This window comes from Leptonotus elevatus, chromosome 3 (assembly GCF_054856555.1).
Source record: "Leptonotus elevatus isolate MCC_2025b chromosome 3, RoL_Lele_1.0, whole genome shotgun sequence".
Classification (NCBI taxonomy): Eukaryota; Metazoa; Chordata; class Actinopteri; order Syngnathiformes; family Syngnathidae; genus Leptonotus; species Leptonotus elevatus.
In genome coordinates, this window is record NC_141241.1 from 15,974,437 (window position 1) to 15,988,494 (window position 14,058).

At 41.5% G+C, this 14,058-nt stretch overlaps 2 protein-coding genes across 3 annotated transcripts in view; both read left to right on the plus strand.

The window, feature by feature from the left end:
• Positions 1 to 7,702, plus strand: part of tcf12 (transcription factor 12) — a 65,437-nt gene extending 57,735 nt beyond the window's left edge. For both annotated transcript variants that reach the window (XM_086071432.1, XM_086071433.1), the window contains 5 exons: positions 342 to 450; positions 546 to 690; positions 896 to 1,125; positions 2,778 to 2,931; positions 4,639 to 7,702. In XM_086071432.1, coding sequence (XP_085927558.1) covers positions 342 to 450; positions 546 to 690; positions 896 to 1,125; positions 2,778 to 2,920 — 627 coding nt within the window. In that variant the 3' untranslated portion in view covers positions 2,921 to 2,931; positions 4,639 to 7,702. The remainder of the gene's footprint in view (positions 1 to 341; positions 451 to 545; positions 691 to 895; positions 1,126 to 2,777; positions 2,932 to 4,638) is intronic.
• A 2,059-nt stretch (positions 7,703 to 9,761) lies between these two features.
• The window catches only part of cgnl1 (cingulin-like 1), a 33,060-nt gene continuing 28,763 nt past the window's right edge, over positions 9,762 to 14,058 (plus strand). Inside the window, exons 1-2 of the mRNA XM_086071551.1 lie at positions 9,762 to 9,954; positions 12,355 to 13,948. Coding sequence (XP_085927677.1) covers positions 12,407 to 13,948 — 1,542 coding nt within the window. The 5' untranslated portion in view covers positions 9,762 to 9,954; positions 12,355 to 12,406. The remainder of the gene's footprint in view (positions 9,955 to 12,354; positions 13,949 to 14,058) is intronic.

Below are 14,058 nucleotides of genomic sequence, written 5' to 3' on the forward strand. Positions count from 1 at the left end.
GGGGTGCAACTATTAAGTATTTTTAGAATCGAGTATTCTATTAATTATCACACTGATTAATCAAATAATCAGATACAATTGGATGCAACACGATAGTGTGCTTGTGTTTTGCAGACCCGGGGTCGCCATTCTCATTTTCTACTGTAATATCTGTGACTTTGAGTGTATTTAGCTTTAAAAGGCGGGGCCTAACTTTAAATCGTTTTTTAACACACATTATACGAGGCACTTTATTGAAATTCTTCCATTTATCTATTTCTGTTTGGTCTTTTATTGTTGTTTCATTTCCAGAGGATGTCAACTTCCCGTCTTGACAATGCACCTCCTGTTTTTATTTGCAGGGTTCTTCCCATGCTGACGACACTGCGAGCCTGAACAGCCACGGAGGCCTGCCAAGCGCTGGCTCCACGTCCAGCACGGAACTCAACCATCAAGTTGAAGCATTCAGAGGTCTGATGGTCCCCCTACTTCTTTTTGACTCATTTTAGGGCTGATAGGCAGCTTTCCTTAATTTGCCTTTTTCTCGCCTCCCACACCTCTTCCAGGCTTGGCTGGTCAGGTGGCTACCGCCTTGGCGCTGAAGTTGGCGAAGCATGAAAAGGATGACATGAATGATTCCCTCTCGGGCGATGACAAGTCGGATGATGAGAGCGACAGCCTGAGAACGCCACGCGCCGGCACGCGCACAAGGTAAGAACACACTGTACACACTGTGAAGACAAAAGAACATAAAGTAATAAAAATATATGAAAACAATTATATTTATTTTTATATTGTATAATGATTCAATTATGATCTACCCATCCATTCTCTCAAATATTTTTATACTTTATTATTTAGCTCCTTGTAGTCAAATCGACCTTCCTTTTCAAAAATGTTTTCTTATACCCCGCAGTCTGACGGAGGACGAAGACCTGAATCCGGAACAGAAAGCGGAACGGGAGCGAGAACGGAGGATGGCCAACAACGCCCGGGAACGCTTGCGGGTGCGGGACATCAACGAGGCCTTCAAAGAGCTGGGTCGCATGTGCCAGCTGCACCTGAAGAGCGAGAAGCCTCAGACCAAACTGCTCATCCTCCATCAGGCCGTGGCGGTCATCCTCAATTTGGAGCAGCAAGTTAGAGGTCTGTTCCCAATGACTCTTTATTTATATATTGTGTAACCATGAAACTGGGCTACACTCTTACAAAATATGTTACAGTTTTACATCTATCGGTCTGCTGCATTCATCTCCCATTTCATGTTGTCTCACTTGATAAAAATCTGAATTTGTAATCATAACTTTCCGACATTTTTTTCCCCTCAAACATAAGCAACTTTTTCATTCCTGTTGCATTTCGGGATACACATTGTTAGCCTTTCAGCATAATTGCGTTGGTCATTTTTTATTTTTTTTGGGGGGGGGGGGGGGGGAGTGAGAAGAAGAAAAAAAATCCAACTAACATGAAGAGTGAGTACTCTTTTTTTCAACATTTATGGATTACCATGACCTGGATGACTGGGAATCTACATAAACATTAAGAAAACAAAATTTTGTAGTTTATGACTTATTGTGTTTTAAAAAAATGACTTTTACACTATTACCGTATTTTCACGACCATAAGGCGCACCGCGTTATAAGGCGCAGTCACAGTTACTGGTGCTATTTCTGTGTTTAGCACCACATAAGGCGCACGGCACTAGTGGGAGCACGCACAGTTAAACATACGCTAGCTCAAAATATATGGTAGCACATGCTATTATGCTAAAACATATGCTAGTGCTAGCGCATGTTTTTAAAAAGGCAGTGAACGGAACAAAACTGAGTTTGGTTGAAGTAACAATGTAAACGGTGAGTTCAGTTGTACTTTAAGTATATAACAATGTACTCGCGTTGCTTTTGATCAATCCTAATCCACAAATCAGTCATAGTCCTCATGATCTTCCGTATCAGAAACAAGCAACTGGGCAAATTCTCCATCAAACACGCCGTCTCATTGTCAGTCAGTCTCGTCGTGTCCTCGGAAATGATGCCGCTTGGCTTTTGCGTTCGCCCAAGCATTCACGATCCATTGACAAATATGTGGCATAACTTGCACCGTGGTGCCTCCCAGTCTTGGTAAAGCTGTGTTCGCCAGCCTCCCGGAATGATAGCAAGCTCCGCGTTCATTTGCCGAACTTTATTTTTCACAGCGGCTGAGATGTGCGCACATTTCAGTCACAGAAATAGAGAAGAAAAAGTGACGCGTGGGGAAAAAACAATCTGGTGTTTTTAGTATGTGGTGTGATCTGCTTTGCTACACTGTGTAGACTTGCACTACTTCAAAATTACTTTTACGATAATCTGTTGCTGTAAGTGCACGTTGTTCAATAAAGAAAGGAAAAAAAGGATACAATACACGACTGTATGTAGTAGTTTAGCCCGGACACCCGTTTGCATAGTATGTTCCATCTCCCTCACCCCCTGCACGAGCAGACCGCTCTGTTTTGAAATTTTGAACCTTGGTCCACACAAAGGCGCACTTCACTATTAGGTGCGCCGTCGATTTTTGAGAAAATTGACGACTTTAAAAGTGCGCCTTATAGTCGTGAAAATACGGTCGACTAAGAAAAAAATGTCTCCCCTTAAGGGGGCCCTAGACCCAAAAAGTTTGACAACCCTTGACCTAGACTGGAGAATGGTCGCCACATGGCTCGTAGCATCCTCAGTTTGTAACATCTGTACAGGTGGAAGTTTTTTATTTATTTTTTATTTACTGATATTCTTCCTACTATTGTATTTTGACTGTCCCTATAGAGCGGAATCTTAACCCCAAAGCTGCCTGCCTTAAGAGAAGAGAGCAGGAAAAAGTGTCGGGCGGTTCCGGTGACGGCCAGCAAGGTCACACGGGGGTCCACCTAAGCTTGACTGACGCATCCAACCCTATGGGCCACCTCTGAGGCCCGGACAGGTACACTTACTTCTGCAGCCAAGCGATCTCGTCATGATCTCCTGACAAAATGTAAAGGTCCTTCTCTCATTGAATTATCTTTGTCACCAACAGTCCAAAAGCCAAACTTAGTGTGTTTTATGTCATATAAAACAGCAGCAAAACATAACACCGGCCCTTCACATTGGACAAGCTACAGTAGGACTAGGTAACGTTGGGCCACTCTGTTTGATAAATCACAAAATGAATCAACAATTGAACTGCTTGCCAATTATTTTGCTTTTGATCGAGCATCTGATTGAACATCTCTAGAGGTGGCGCACAAGGAATCATTTCATATATTTCTCATCTGAAAGTACAGATTACAGTGGATAGAGAAAGTGAACACAACCCTTGTTTTTTGCTGACGTGAAGTCATTTGACTCCAGTAATCTATAGTACGCTGCCTCAGGAGAGTATTTGGAAGCATTTCACTTTTGCCACATTTGGTTATGTTACAACCTCATCGCAAAATTCTACAAACACCCTTCCATAATGACGTGACAAAAAAAAGAAAATAAATTATTTTTGCTAAATGATTGAAAATAGAAAACTAAGACCTCTCTGTCTTGAGCTCTCTGTCGATGTCTCTCTGCAGTTTCTTTGTAATGCTTGCATCTCTATCTCTAGCTCTCACTCTAAAAGCTGTTGTGTCAAAAATAACCTAAGTTAGGTCAAAAAGGAACCGACCCAACTTTTTGGGTTATTCAATTAACCCCAAAAAAATAACACAAAACATTTGAGTCAAATGAATAACCAACCAAACAACCCAAAGAAATTGGGTTGCTTTGTGGGTTATTAATGTAATTTGACCCAATAGTTTGGGTTAAATAACACAAAAAGTTGGGTCTGTTTATGTTAGACCCAATTTAACTGGGTTTCTCAATTAACCCAATTAGTTGGGTCAAATGAATAACGTATAAAAAAAACAACTGAAGAAATGTGGTTTATTTTTGAGCTATTGATTTAATTTGACCAAAAGTTGGACCAGTTCATTTTTTTACCCAATTAAATTGGGTTATTCAATCAAATTATTGTAAAAATAAAATACATTATTCAGTTAAATACTGTAGCTCAAAACTTTGGGTCAGTTCATTTTAGACCCTATTCAACTAGGTTATTTAATCAATCCAAAAAGTTGGTCAAATGACTAACCCACAAAGCAGCCCCAAAAATTGGGTTGCTTTGTGTGTTATTCATTTAATTTGACCTTAAGTGTTAAAAAACAAAATTAAGTTTGGGCGGTCCATGTTTGACGCAATGTGGGTTCATTTTTGACCCAACTGTTTTTAAGAGTGCACTCTCTTTCTAACTATCATTTTGACTCTTGAGCACTGGCTCTCACTATCTCCATCTTCATCAATCAAATTATCTGCCAAAATGCAGGCATTGTTTCTTAGTAGCCCATATTATAGGTTTAGGTCTGGTTGTGCCATTCCAAAAATGTTTATTGAATTTATTTCAATGTCTTGTCGCTGAGGAAAATGTTCAAAACATGACGTTACAAACCAGCCTTTTTCACTGCAGTTTTGTTGTTCCTGCTGTTTTTCAGCACTCGTCCTTCTGATATGTGGTCAAGGCATTGAACCAGTGTGTGTTCACTCTCTGCATCAACTACAAATGTGTTTCGCATGTTGTTTCATGATATAGCGCCACCTCTGATGTTACTATTTATCTTGTTTGTGACAGATCCAACACGCACAACGTTTCATCCCATCTTGAGATGGCGGCTTGGCCTCCCCGTGACGGAGGGGGCTTCCCGCTCTGTTTACGCCACTTGTGGATGAGAATGGACCACCAAAAGCCAAAATCACACAAGACTAACACAATCCAGTCCCGAGACTGACAAGGATTCCGCGCCGGGCACTCCGTCCTCAAATTTCGCCCCAAAAGGCGAGAATCTCGAGCACATATCACGCAGATCTGCAAGAGGCGTGTCGCTTCTGAACAATCAGACTTCGCAATCTCCTCCGACCCCACGAGGAGGTTGCCCCGTGCCTAAACTGAATTGACGAATGCATTGTAACAGCAACTTTTTTTTAATTTGTATTTATTACTACGTCCATGAGCTCAAAGTGTATGTCTTAAGGGAAAATGTATACAGTTTTCAGTTGAACCTGTCGTTTGCCAGTGTTGTTGTTGAAAACAAAGCACTCCAGGCCTGAAAAAGGTGAGATTGGCTGTGTTCGAAATCACTCCCAAGCCACCATTTGGTGGCCTTTTCAGTGAGTTTGCCATTTTGTAGTGCTTTTTGATTGTCTAGTGAGCAAAAATAACCCCCTGTTCAGTGCTTTAAAATGTATCCCACAATGCAACTTGGGAAGAAGTGAACGACAACATCAAATAGGAAGTGTGTCAGAAAAGTTTCAGGACTTGTCACAAATGATAGATTTGTGGGGCCAGGTGATCAACAGGCTCATCACCGTGACAACGCACCTCCTTACAAGCCCTGAGCATCTGACATTTCCTGGCAGAAAAGAACAAGGCACTGCTGATTTTTCCAGGAGTGCTTGATGTTGGGCAGAGAAGGGCGGGTAAAGTGTGTTCCACGCCAATGTGATTATTTGCAAAGGGGAGAAATTTTTTTCTGACACACCGCGTAAATCCCTTAATGCATTGTGATGACAGAAAAACAATTTTTCGTTTCCACAATATTGTTTGATTGATGGCAAGAGGGAAATTGATAAGTAATGGCGCAAAAATATCTTTAATTGAGCTACACATTACAACACGAATGGATATAAAATGCTTTATTTGTATTACTTTTGTCAAATACACACTAAATTCTAAACTAAATACTAAATATGATTTTATTATACCCTATTTATTGTTTACTGCTTTACATTTTACCAATGTACTTGCTACCCCCCATTTTCTGAAAATATCCCAAATATGTCTTAGCCAACTATGCTATTAGGCTAGTGATAATAAAAATTTTAAATTAAATAGTTTAAATCCCTATACAATAGAGCCTTGAGATACAAGTTTAACAGTTCTTCGCAGAGGAGAAAGAATATATGCCGTTAAGTATTCTTATACTATCTGTCTACGTATGTTGCTTGCACAGTTTCTATTCAAATTGCTGTTGCTTAAAGGGATATAATCGTTTGCATTAAGTTAGCGGACATTAAGTTACGTGATTTTAATTTAAACAGAACACAAACGCGAGTTAAGTTGCGTTACCATACAATGTTTGTATGTCAAATTTTTGTTCAGTACTAAAAACAAAAAATCATCTGAACATGGCTTGACCTAAAAAAACAAAATGCAAGTCAGGTCACTTGTATCTCAGTGCACCACCGTAATGAATAAGTGGATGATTCCGAACACAGCCATTAATTTATTAGCCATTTGTACCCCATATTTGTTTTTAAATAAAATAAAACACTAATGCCTCCCCTCCCTGAGAAAAAAAAAAGTATTTATATTAATTATTTCTTAATTCGTCCATCAAACGCATGTTACCAAAAGTTTGTGTTAGTTTAGTTTCTGTAAGTTTTTGTGCGTTGAATACAAACAAACTCACGTTTGATTGAAAGCGCCCATTTTGTTTGACATTGTAGTTGGTTTAAAATGCTAACAATACAATAAACACAGCATATCTTTGCATTTCCTGCCTATTTGTAGTGTCTTAACTAAAGCAGAAGCCTTTAGCCATAGAGTACTCGATATACACAGATTGTTACGTGTAGTTTGACACTCGGCATCTTGTTTTCAATTGATCACTTTGCTTTCAAACAAATAACGACGACCACTTTTTCTCCTGGACTGATTCCATCTTTGTTTGTCTCGATACAAAAAAAAGCAGGTATACGTTTGTGTGTCAAGTCATTTATTCCTGCTTCAGTTATATTTTGCTAAACGCTAATAAAATAAGCCAGACTTGATATTTCAAACTTTGCTGAACATTAAAAAAAATAATTGTGTTGAATTGTAGCACAATGAACGAAACAATAATTTCTCTTTGGCTATGGCTTTATGTTTTGGTGTGCATGTTTTATAAGTCTTTGCTTTATATTCCATTTAGTTGTCTGTATATTTTCTCCTGAGGCTTCTGTGCAAAAAAAGGAGACTTCCGTTAGACTCAAAGTAAAAGTTTACATCATTGAGCAGTTTTAGTTTGTCTTTGTGTGTGTGCGTGTATATGTGTGTGTTATCGGTCAGTATGTGGCCTTGTTGCTCATGACAGTATTCACACGTGTGATTCATGATTTTAGCATGTACATATACACGTTACTTCCTTCTGCGCTTCTTTCATTTAATATGTTCTTCTTCGTATTTCTTTCGCCAGGTTGCTGTATTCCCACATGCTTGTCCCTTATGTAATATAGAAAAAAAGGAAAATCAAAAGGAAAGCGGTTAAAAAAAAAAAGTTTGGCTTATTTTTCACTGTAGTTAGTCTTTTATACAATAATACTGTAAGAATATTTCTTGAATTCTAAATATTACTCTTTCTAGATTTTTGAAAGCAAAAGTTTTGAGTAAAAAGTTTCTTACTTTATTTTACTATATTAGGTAGTAAAATATACACGGTTACTTAACCATAACCTGTTTCGTTATGACCGGAAATGTCAATGTCCATTCGCAAGTCTCTCGTGGTTGACTGAGGAACATTTTGTGTCAAAACTTCAAACATGTCAGTGCACATGTCGAAAATGCGGCAGTGAGAATTACAATTTTCTGTCTTTTTTCAACAGAAGAACATTATGTATATAACATTTATGTTGCAATAAATGTGCCATCTTTTTTTTAACTCGAGTTGTTTGGCTGTTTATTTCAAACCGAGTGTATCGCTCGATTGCTCGGTGCGACTTTCTTTTATATTTATTGTACACCAAAAACATATCACACATAAAACTCTTACACAAAACTCACTCATTCTTACCTAAAAACTCCCACACATACCAAAACAAAAACTCACATAAACTCGACTCTCAACAAAGAAAAACTCTCATACCGAACTAAACTCTCACGTGCACCAGAACTTCTTACACTACCCCAAAAAAACTCACCCGCACAAAAAAACTGTCGTACATACAACAAAAAACTCAGTCACCCAATAAACTCTCACACTCACCCAAAAACGTATTTGACACACACACACACACACACACACGAACAAAACTCTCACTTTCTACAAGTGCTGTGAAAAACCTCCGAGTGCAACCTGCCGCTTCAGTAGGCTACAGCATGTGACTAAGATGGATGCATCCCAAAAGGCTGTTGAAAAAGCCGCTCCAAAAAACCTGGAAGCGCGCCGCGCTGTAAATCACGGCAATGATGACGTTCCAGATGTGAGCAACCCTCTGAGGTCTGCGGGCCCACATCCGCTCTCCCGAGCGTTGACTGCTGTTGTCCGCTCGCGGGGTGGGGGCCGTGTTCCTCCCTGCCATCACTTCTGGGGGAACACGTGAGAGTGTTGGACCGGAGCCTGTGAGGAGCGGGACCACCGTGTCTGCAGCTGGACTTCCTGTTACGGCCGGCGAGCCAAAAAAGTCCTTTGGCTCGCATCCTCCCAAATCTGCGGCTCCCTAAAAGTGAGTTCACTAATTCACTCGTTTCAATTAGTGATTCTTTGTTTAATTACAGTACTTCCACTTTCTTTGGCATTCATTCATTTATGGGCTAAAGCACACACATAAAAAGCAAAACAAAACAAAAAACAACCCTCACTCATTCCCAAAACATCTCAAGTAACAAAAAAATCTCACGTTCTTTTTTTAATTATTTTTTTTAAGCAATTGTGTAGTCAAAACTAAATTAAAAATAGTTTTTGGTCAATTCATGTTGGTGCAAAAGTAAGTGAACCCTGCATTGCTTAAAACAAGCAGTCAAGTAGGATCAGGTATGACAAATTGGTAGATAAACTAACCACTGAAATGGACCAATAAAATTAAAGAGGTTTAGCGAAGAAATTGTGCATCACTGACTGAAACAGAGACAAAACCACATCACTTTAGTCTTACCCAGGTGAAGCCATACAGGTCAGTCATGCTGAGAGGAAGGTAAATCTCAGGGGACCTTAGGAAGTGGGTAGTGACAGCACATCTGTCTGGGAAAAGCTATAAAGTCATAAAAAAATATATATATATACACTTTTGCACCCAAGAATAATATATATATATATAATAATAAAAAGAATAATATCAAAGTAATAATAATACAGTACTTAAAACAGCAATAATGATAACAGTAATAATAAAAAAATCATAGTAATAATAAAACAATGATAATAATAATACAAATTACTATTCTAATAATATTCTATATAATATTCATACATACATGATTAGTGATTGAATTATACTGATGATGCTTATGTTTTACAGCCAATAAAACACGGGGGGAATATATTTTAAAATGTATGTTTGTGCTGTGTTTGTATCGCATATTCATCAGGTTACGTTATGCTCCACTAGATGGCGCTCTCTTTAAAGACTTGCAGAACCTCCATCAAACTTTCAGGCGTCACTTCACTTCAACAAGTATGGAATCATGACTTCATCTGATTTAATTTTGGACGTAATGGCCACAATTTATCTTCATAATGCAATACTTTACAAATTGCGATTCCCCCCATGTTAAAGTTTAGTTGAGTGTCGTATAGGTGAGGGGGAAAACAGGTCAATCCACTTTGTGATTCAAGTTTTGCATATGTAACTGTCAAGTAAAGCATCGGGTGTTGTTTCATGTGTCTGGGCTGGTCCAGTCGGTCCAGTTTTGTGGTGCCCCTCTCCTCTACCACCGACCTGCTTCAGGGACCCGGGTGGGCGGGTCGGTGCGCTTGTTTCAGTAGGCGGGGTGGGCCGGAGTCGGAGCTGCGAGCAGTGCGAGCGTCCACCTCCTCCTCCTCAAACTGTCTCCCTCTCTCAGCAGCACTGCGCTAAATAAGTTGACAAAGCGCGGCCCGGCCACTTTGCTAGCTGCATTAATATTCAATAAACATATTTTGTAGTTGTAAGAACGGCAGGCGAAGAGGTGGGGGCCGACGGACTACTGCTTGTGGTGAGTAGCTAACGCTTTCCAGTGATGTTCGGACGTGTTTGTTGTGAGCGACCAAACTCAACAAGTGGCGACAAAATGCGATTTCGAGCAGCCTCGCTCGCTGAGGCTGGATGAGGTTTGGAGCGTTAATGTAATTTTTGAAACAAGTTAAAAAGCAGTTAGGTGCTGGAGCACGTTAAAGTGACCTGTTGCACCGAGTAGCGACGTAAATGTGTCAAAAGTGCGACCGTTCAAAAAGTAAATTCTTGTTAGCTATCCAAACATCTGCTCATAAATACACTAATCAACGTAATAGAGGGGCAGTGGTGGGAAGTAACGGAGTACAAATACTTTGTTACTGCAGTACATGTACTCAAGTAGATGTCGCTACACAGAGTGAGTACATTTGCCACCTCTGCAATTCAATGAGGTTACGTAAGATTTTAATATTTTCCCAGAGTGTAAATCTCTGCTGGCTGTGGTCTTAAGTGATTTAGCTCAACTTTCTTTTGACGCTCTCCTCCAAATGGCGCCGATTACAATGCTTTTGTTTTCCTCTTGCGGATTTAGCAGGTTATCGGCATGGTCAGGCCTTCTCACACTTCGCAAGGAATTCCCACGGGGAGATAAAAAGGTGCTTCGTCAGATCAAAAGAAGGGATTTGTCACCCTAACCAGGGCCCAGTGGTGAAGGCAGGGCGAGCTATTGAAAAAAATCAGGGCTCGTAGATTTTCTCCTTAGAGGAAAAAAAAAGACATCCATCAATTTTCTTTATTTTCTACATTTCACGTTTGGTGACAAATGATTTTAACCCCTCTCACACACTTCACATTCTTCACACATTTCAACTTTTTAAAACAGTAAACTTGTGTACTGGAAGAAAACACTAGAGCGTTTCATTAGTGCCCGTATGTTGAACACCAACAACACTGAAATGTTCACACAAGTAATGTCATCTAGCAAAAGTCCACGATTTTATTGCTAACATATAATGCAAAATGCAATAGATGAGCTAACTGAGATTAGCATTGATGTTACGTAATGCTCATGGCTAAGCTTTAGCCTATCCAGTCAATTACAAGCCACATATAAACAACCAACCAAATGCATTCGCACTTATTGGCAATTTAGAGCAGCGTTCTCACCTGCACCACTTTACATGGATGTTTTGGGCATGTGGGAATAAGTTGGCAGAGAAACCCACACAAACACGAGGAGAAATATAAACTCCACACAGGAAGGTGACGATTCGAATCCCAAACGTCATCATTTTGGTGCAGACGTGCTAACCACAAATACTCTATGCTGCCGGTAGAAGTGTTGTTCCTGTGCCCATTGTTCTCTCATCCCTTTCCTTGGCGGCGCAACCCCTCTATCCTGTTTTCTCTTTAGCTACACTGTATTCCCCTACTCTGTCTATCCTTCTCAAATCTACCAGCTAAGGGAGATAGTGCCCCCCCCCCCCCAAAAAAAACGGTTCAATGTGAGGTTCCTTCCTTAGAGCGAGTTTTTTTCCCTTGCTGCCTGCCGCCATGACCAAGCGCTTACTCGTGTGGAGTTCAATATATCCATAAGTATATGTATGAGGAATGTGGTACTTGACCTGCTCAATATGTGATTTAGCTTTACAGTAAACACCCCCCTGTTCCTATGACCGCTCACTTGCGGAATATCTTTCAAATGGGTGACAGGCATTCGTCTGTCCTGGCCTGTTAAAACCCTTAGTATGATATATCCTGCCTTGGCCTTTGTTGTCATCCTTATCAGAGCCCTCTTCCAGGCCCATCTCAGTTTGTCTTTATATTGTTGCATCAGGTAAATGGGACATTATCAGCAAGGCAAACAGGAACTTGCTGAAAGCCCATTGTCCACAGCAACACATGTTGCGTGCTGATGGCTTTGTGTCTTATAGCCTTCACAGGCAAAAGGATTTCTGAGCAACATCCTTTAGTGTTTGCACACGTTTTATTTATCCCTTCTGCTGCTGCTTATTTGTCAATGTTTGAAAATGTCTCCCTTCTTGTAAATAACAAGTGAAACCATTTTTTCATTTATTTTTACATTTATTTTTACATTTTTGGGAGCCCGGTTTTATACACACTTGACTCATGTCTGTGTGTTATTCTTCTTTTGACCGGTATAATCTATGTTCTTTTCACACCTGATAAACAGAACCATTGTGTCATGCCAAGCGTGTTAGTCACAGGTCATACTGTATATGCCTCACGTTGAGTCACAGATGTTCAGCTTGTCACAGTGAGCATTTTGGTCACGCTGTTTCCAGAATGGGAAACGTGAATGATTAAATACAGCAAAGATGTAATGCTTCATCAGTGTCTGACTGTGGAGCAAGAAAAAACGTTCATTGAGTTATACAATGTCTCATTTACGACTAATAGACTCTCTCTAATTTTTTTCCAGAGGAAGGGCGCCTGATCCAGGGAGAGGGATTTATTTTCCTTCAACATTCCTGATGGAGTCCTACAGAGTGACTGGCATTCCTGCTAGTGGACCACAGCGGGGTTACACCCAACCATCTCGCTCCTCTAGGCCCCAGAGCAATGGAGGTGGTACATACGGTCTGAGCATTCGAGTCCAGGGTATAGATGGACATCCCTATGTAGTTCTCAACAACCAGGACAAAGGTCCTCAGTCCTTTATTGACCCCAATAGCAATGGCTACATTGAGACGGAAGGCTCTTTTATTGATAACTACCACGAGTATGATTTTCGAGGGGACAAGGAGGGTGGATCCAAGAGCCCCTTCGGAGAGTTCAGGTCTCAGAAGATAAAGAATGCCGCTTCTCCGAATGGCTCTGCAGATACACAAGCAAGGAAAGCACAAACCCTTCTGAACTTTCAGCGGCATCCTGAGATACTGCAGCCCTATGACCCAGAGACCAACTCTCTGAACTTCCATAGTCAATCTTCAAGGCCCCTTTCTCTTGCTGAGACGGGAACTCAGTCCACATCAACTGTATCTGCAACATCCCGTAACAGGTCTTCTAGCCTAGATCGGAACAAAGCGCCTGCACAGTCGAACAAAAGTCAACCTCTCTTCCCAAGCTTGACTGAGGCCTCACACCAAAAACCCAAATTATCTCCTCAGTCTTTGGGTCCGGCACAGCGTTCGCAGCCGCAGACCAAACCTCGTCTCAGCACCCAGAGTCCACCTCAGTCCAAACCAACACCCAAAAGTCATACCCAAGCGCCCACTGTGTCCAGTCCCACGAGTGAGCGGAACAAGACCACGACCAAGTCTTCCTCTTCAGTGAGCAGTGCCAACGGCAGCCTTGATCGCAAACGCCGCGAGCCAGATGTCCTTCCGTTGAGGAGGTCTGACTCCAGTGAACCTGTTCTTCAGTCGTCTTCTCGCTCACGCCACTCGTCCTCCACCTCTAAGCTCTATGCGGATGAAAACCTCGATGCGCTTTATGCAGACACCATCAACCGTCACGAAAATCGTCGCTACATCCCTTTCGTCCCTGGGTCGGGCAGAGACATTGACACGGGCTCCATTCCCGGTGTCGATGAGCTCATTGACAAGTTTGACGGCAAAGACGGCAGCCACCATCGGCGTGGCAGGGCTGGGCGAAGAAACCGGATCAATCCTGAGGACAGGAAGCGTTCTCGCAGTGTGGATAGCGCCTTCGGTTGGGTGGAAGGATCCAGACCCCTTGATGAATCCAGCCGTCGTCGGGGCACATCGATGGAGCACGTCCTGCGGCCCTCGCAACTCCGGCTAAACAGGACAGCTGGGAATCAGGACCCCTGGTTCATGCTCAACCCCAAGCCACCGTCTCACACCACTAGCGCACCCGGATCTCCCCCGAGCACCTTGTCTACAGGTGTAGGCTACATCCAGGGATACCGAAAAACCCAAAGTCATTCTGCAGTTGTAACACTCAAGAACAAAGACTCAGTGGACATTCCGTCTTCAGCAGGCAAACTGTCAACGTCTTTATCCAAGTCCGCGACTGTTGGCAAAAAAGCCAGCACAGACACTGATGTACAGGTAAACATCCGTCCATCCGTCCATCCATCATTTGAACCACTTATCCTCATATTAGATCACCATAACACTAGTTGTTACCCTTGCCCCCTTGCCACCAAATCAGTTCTGTA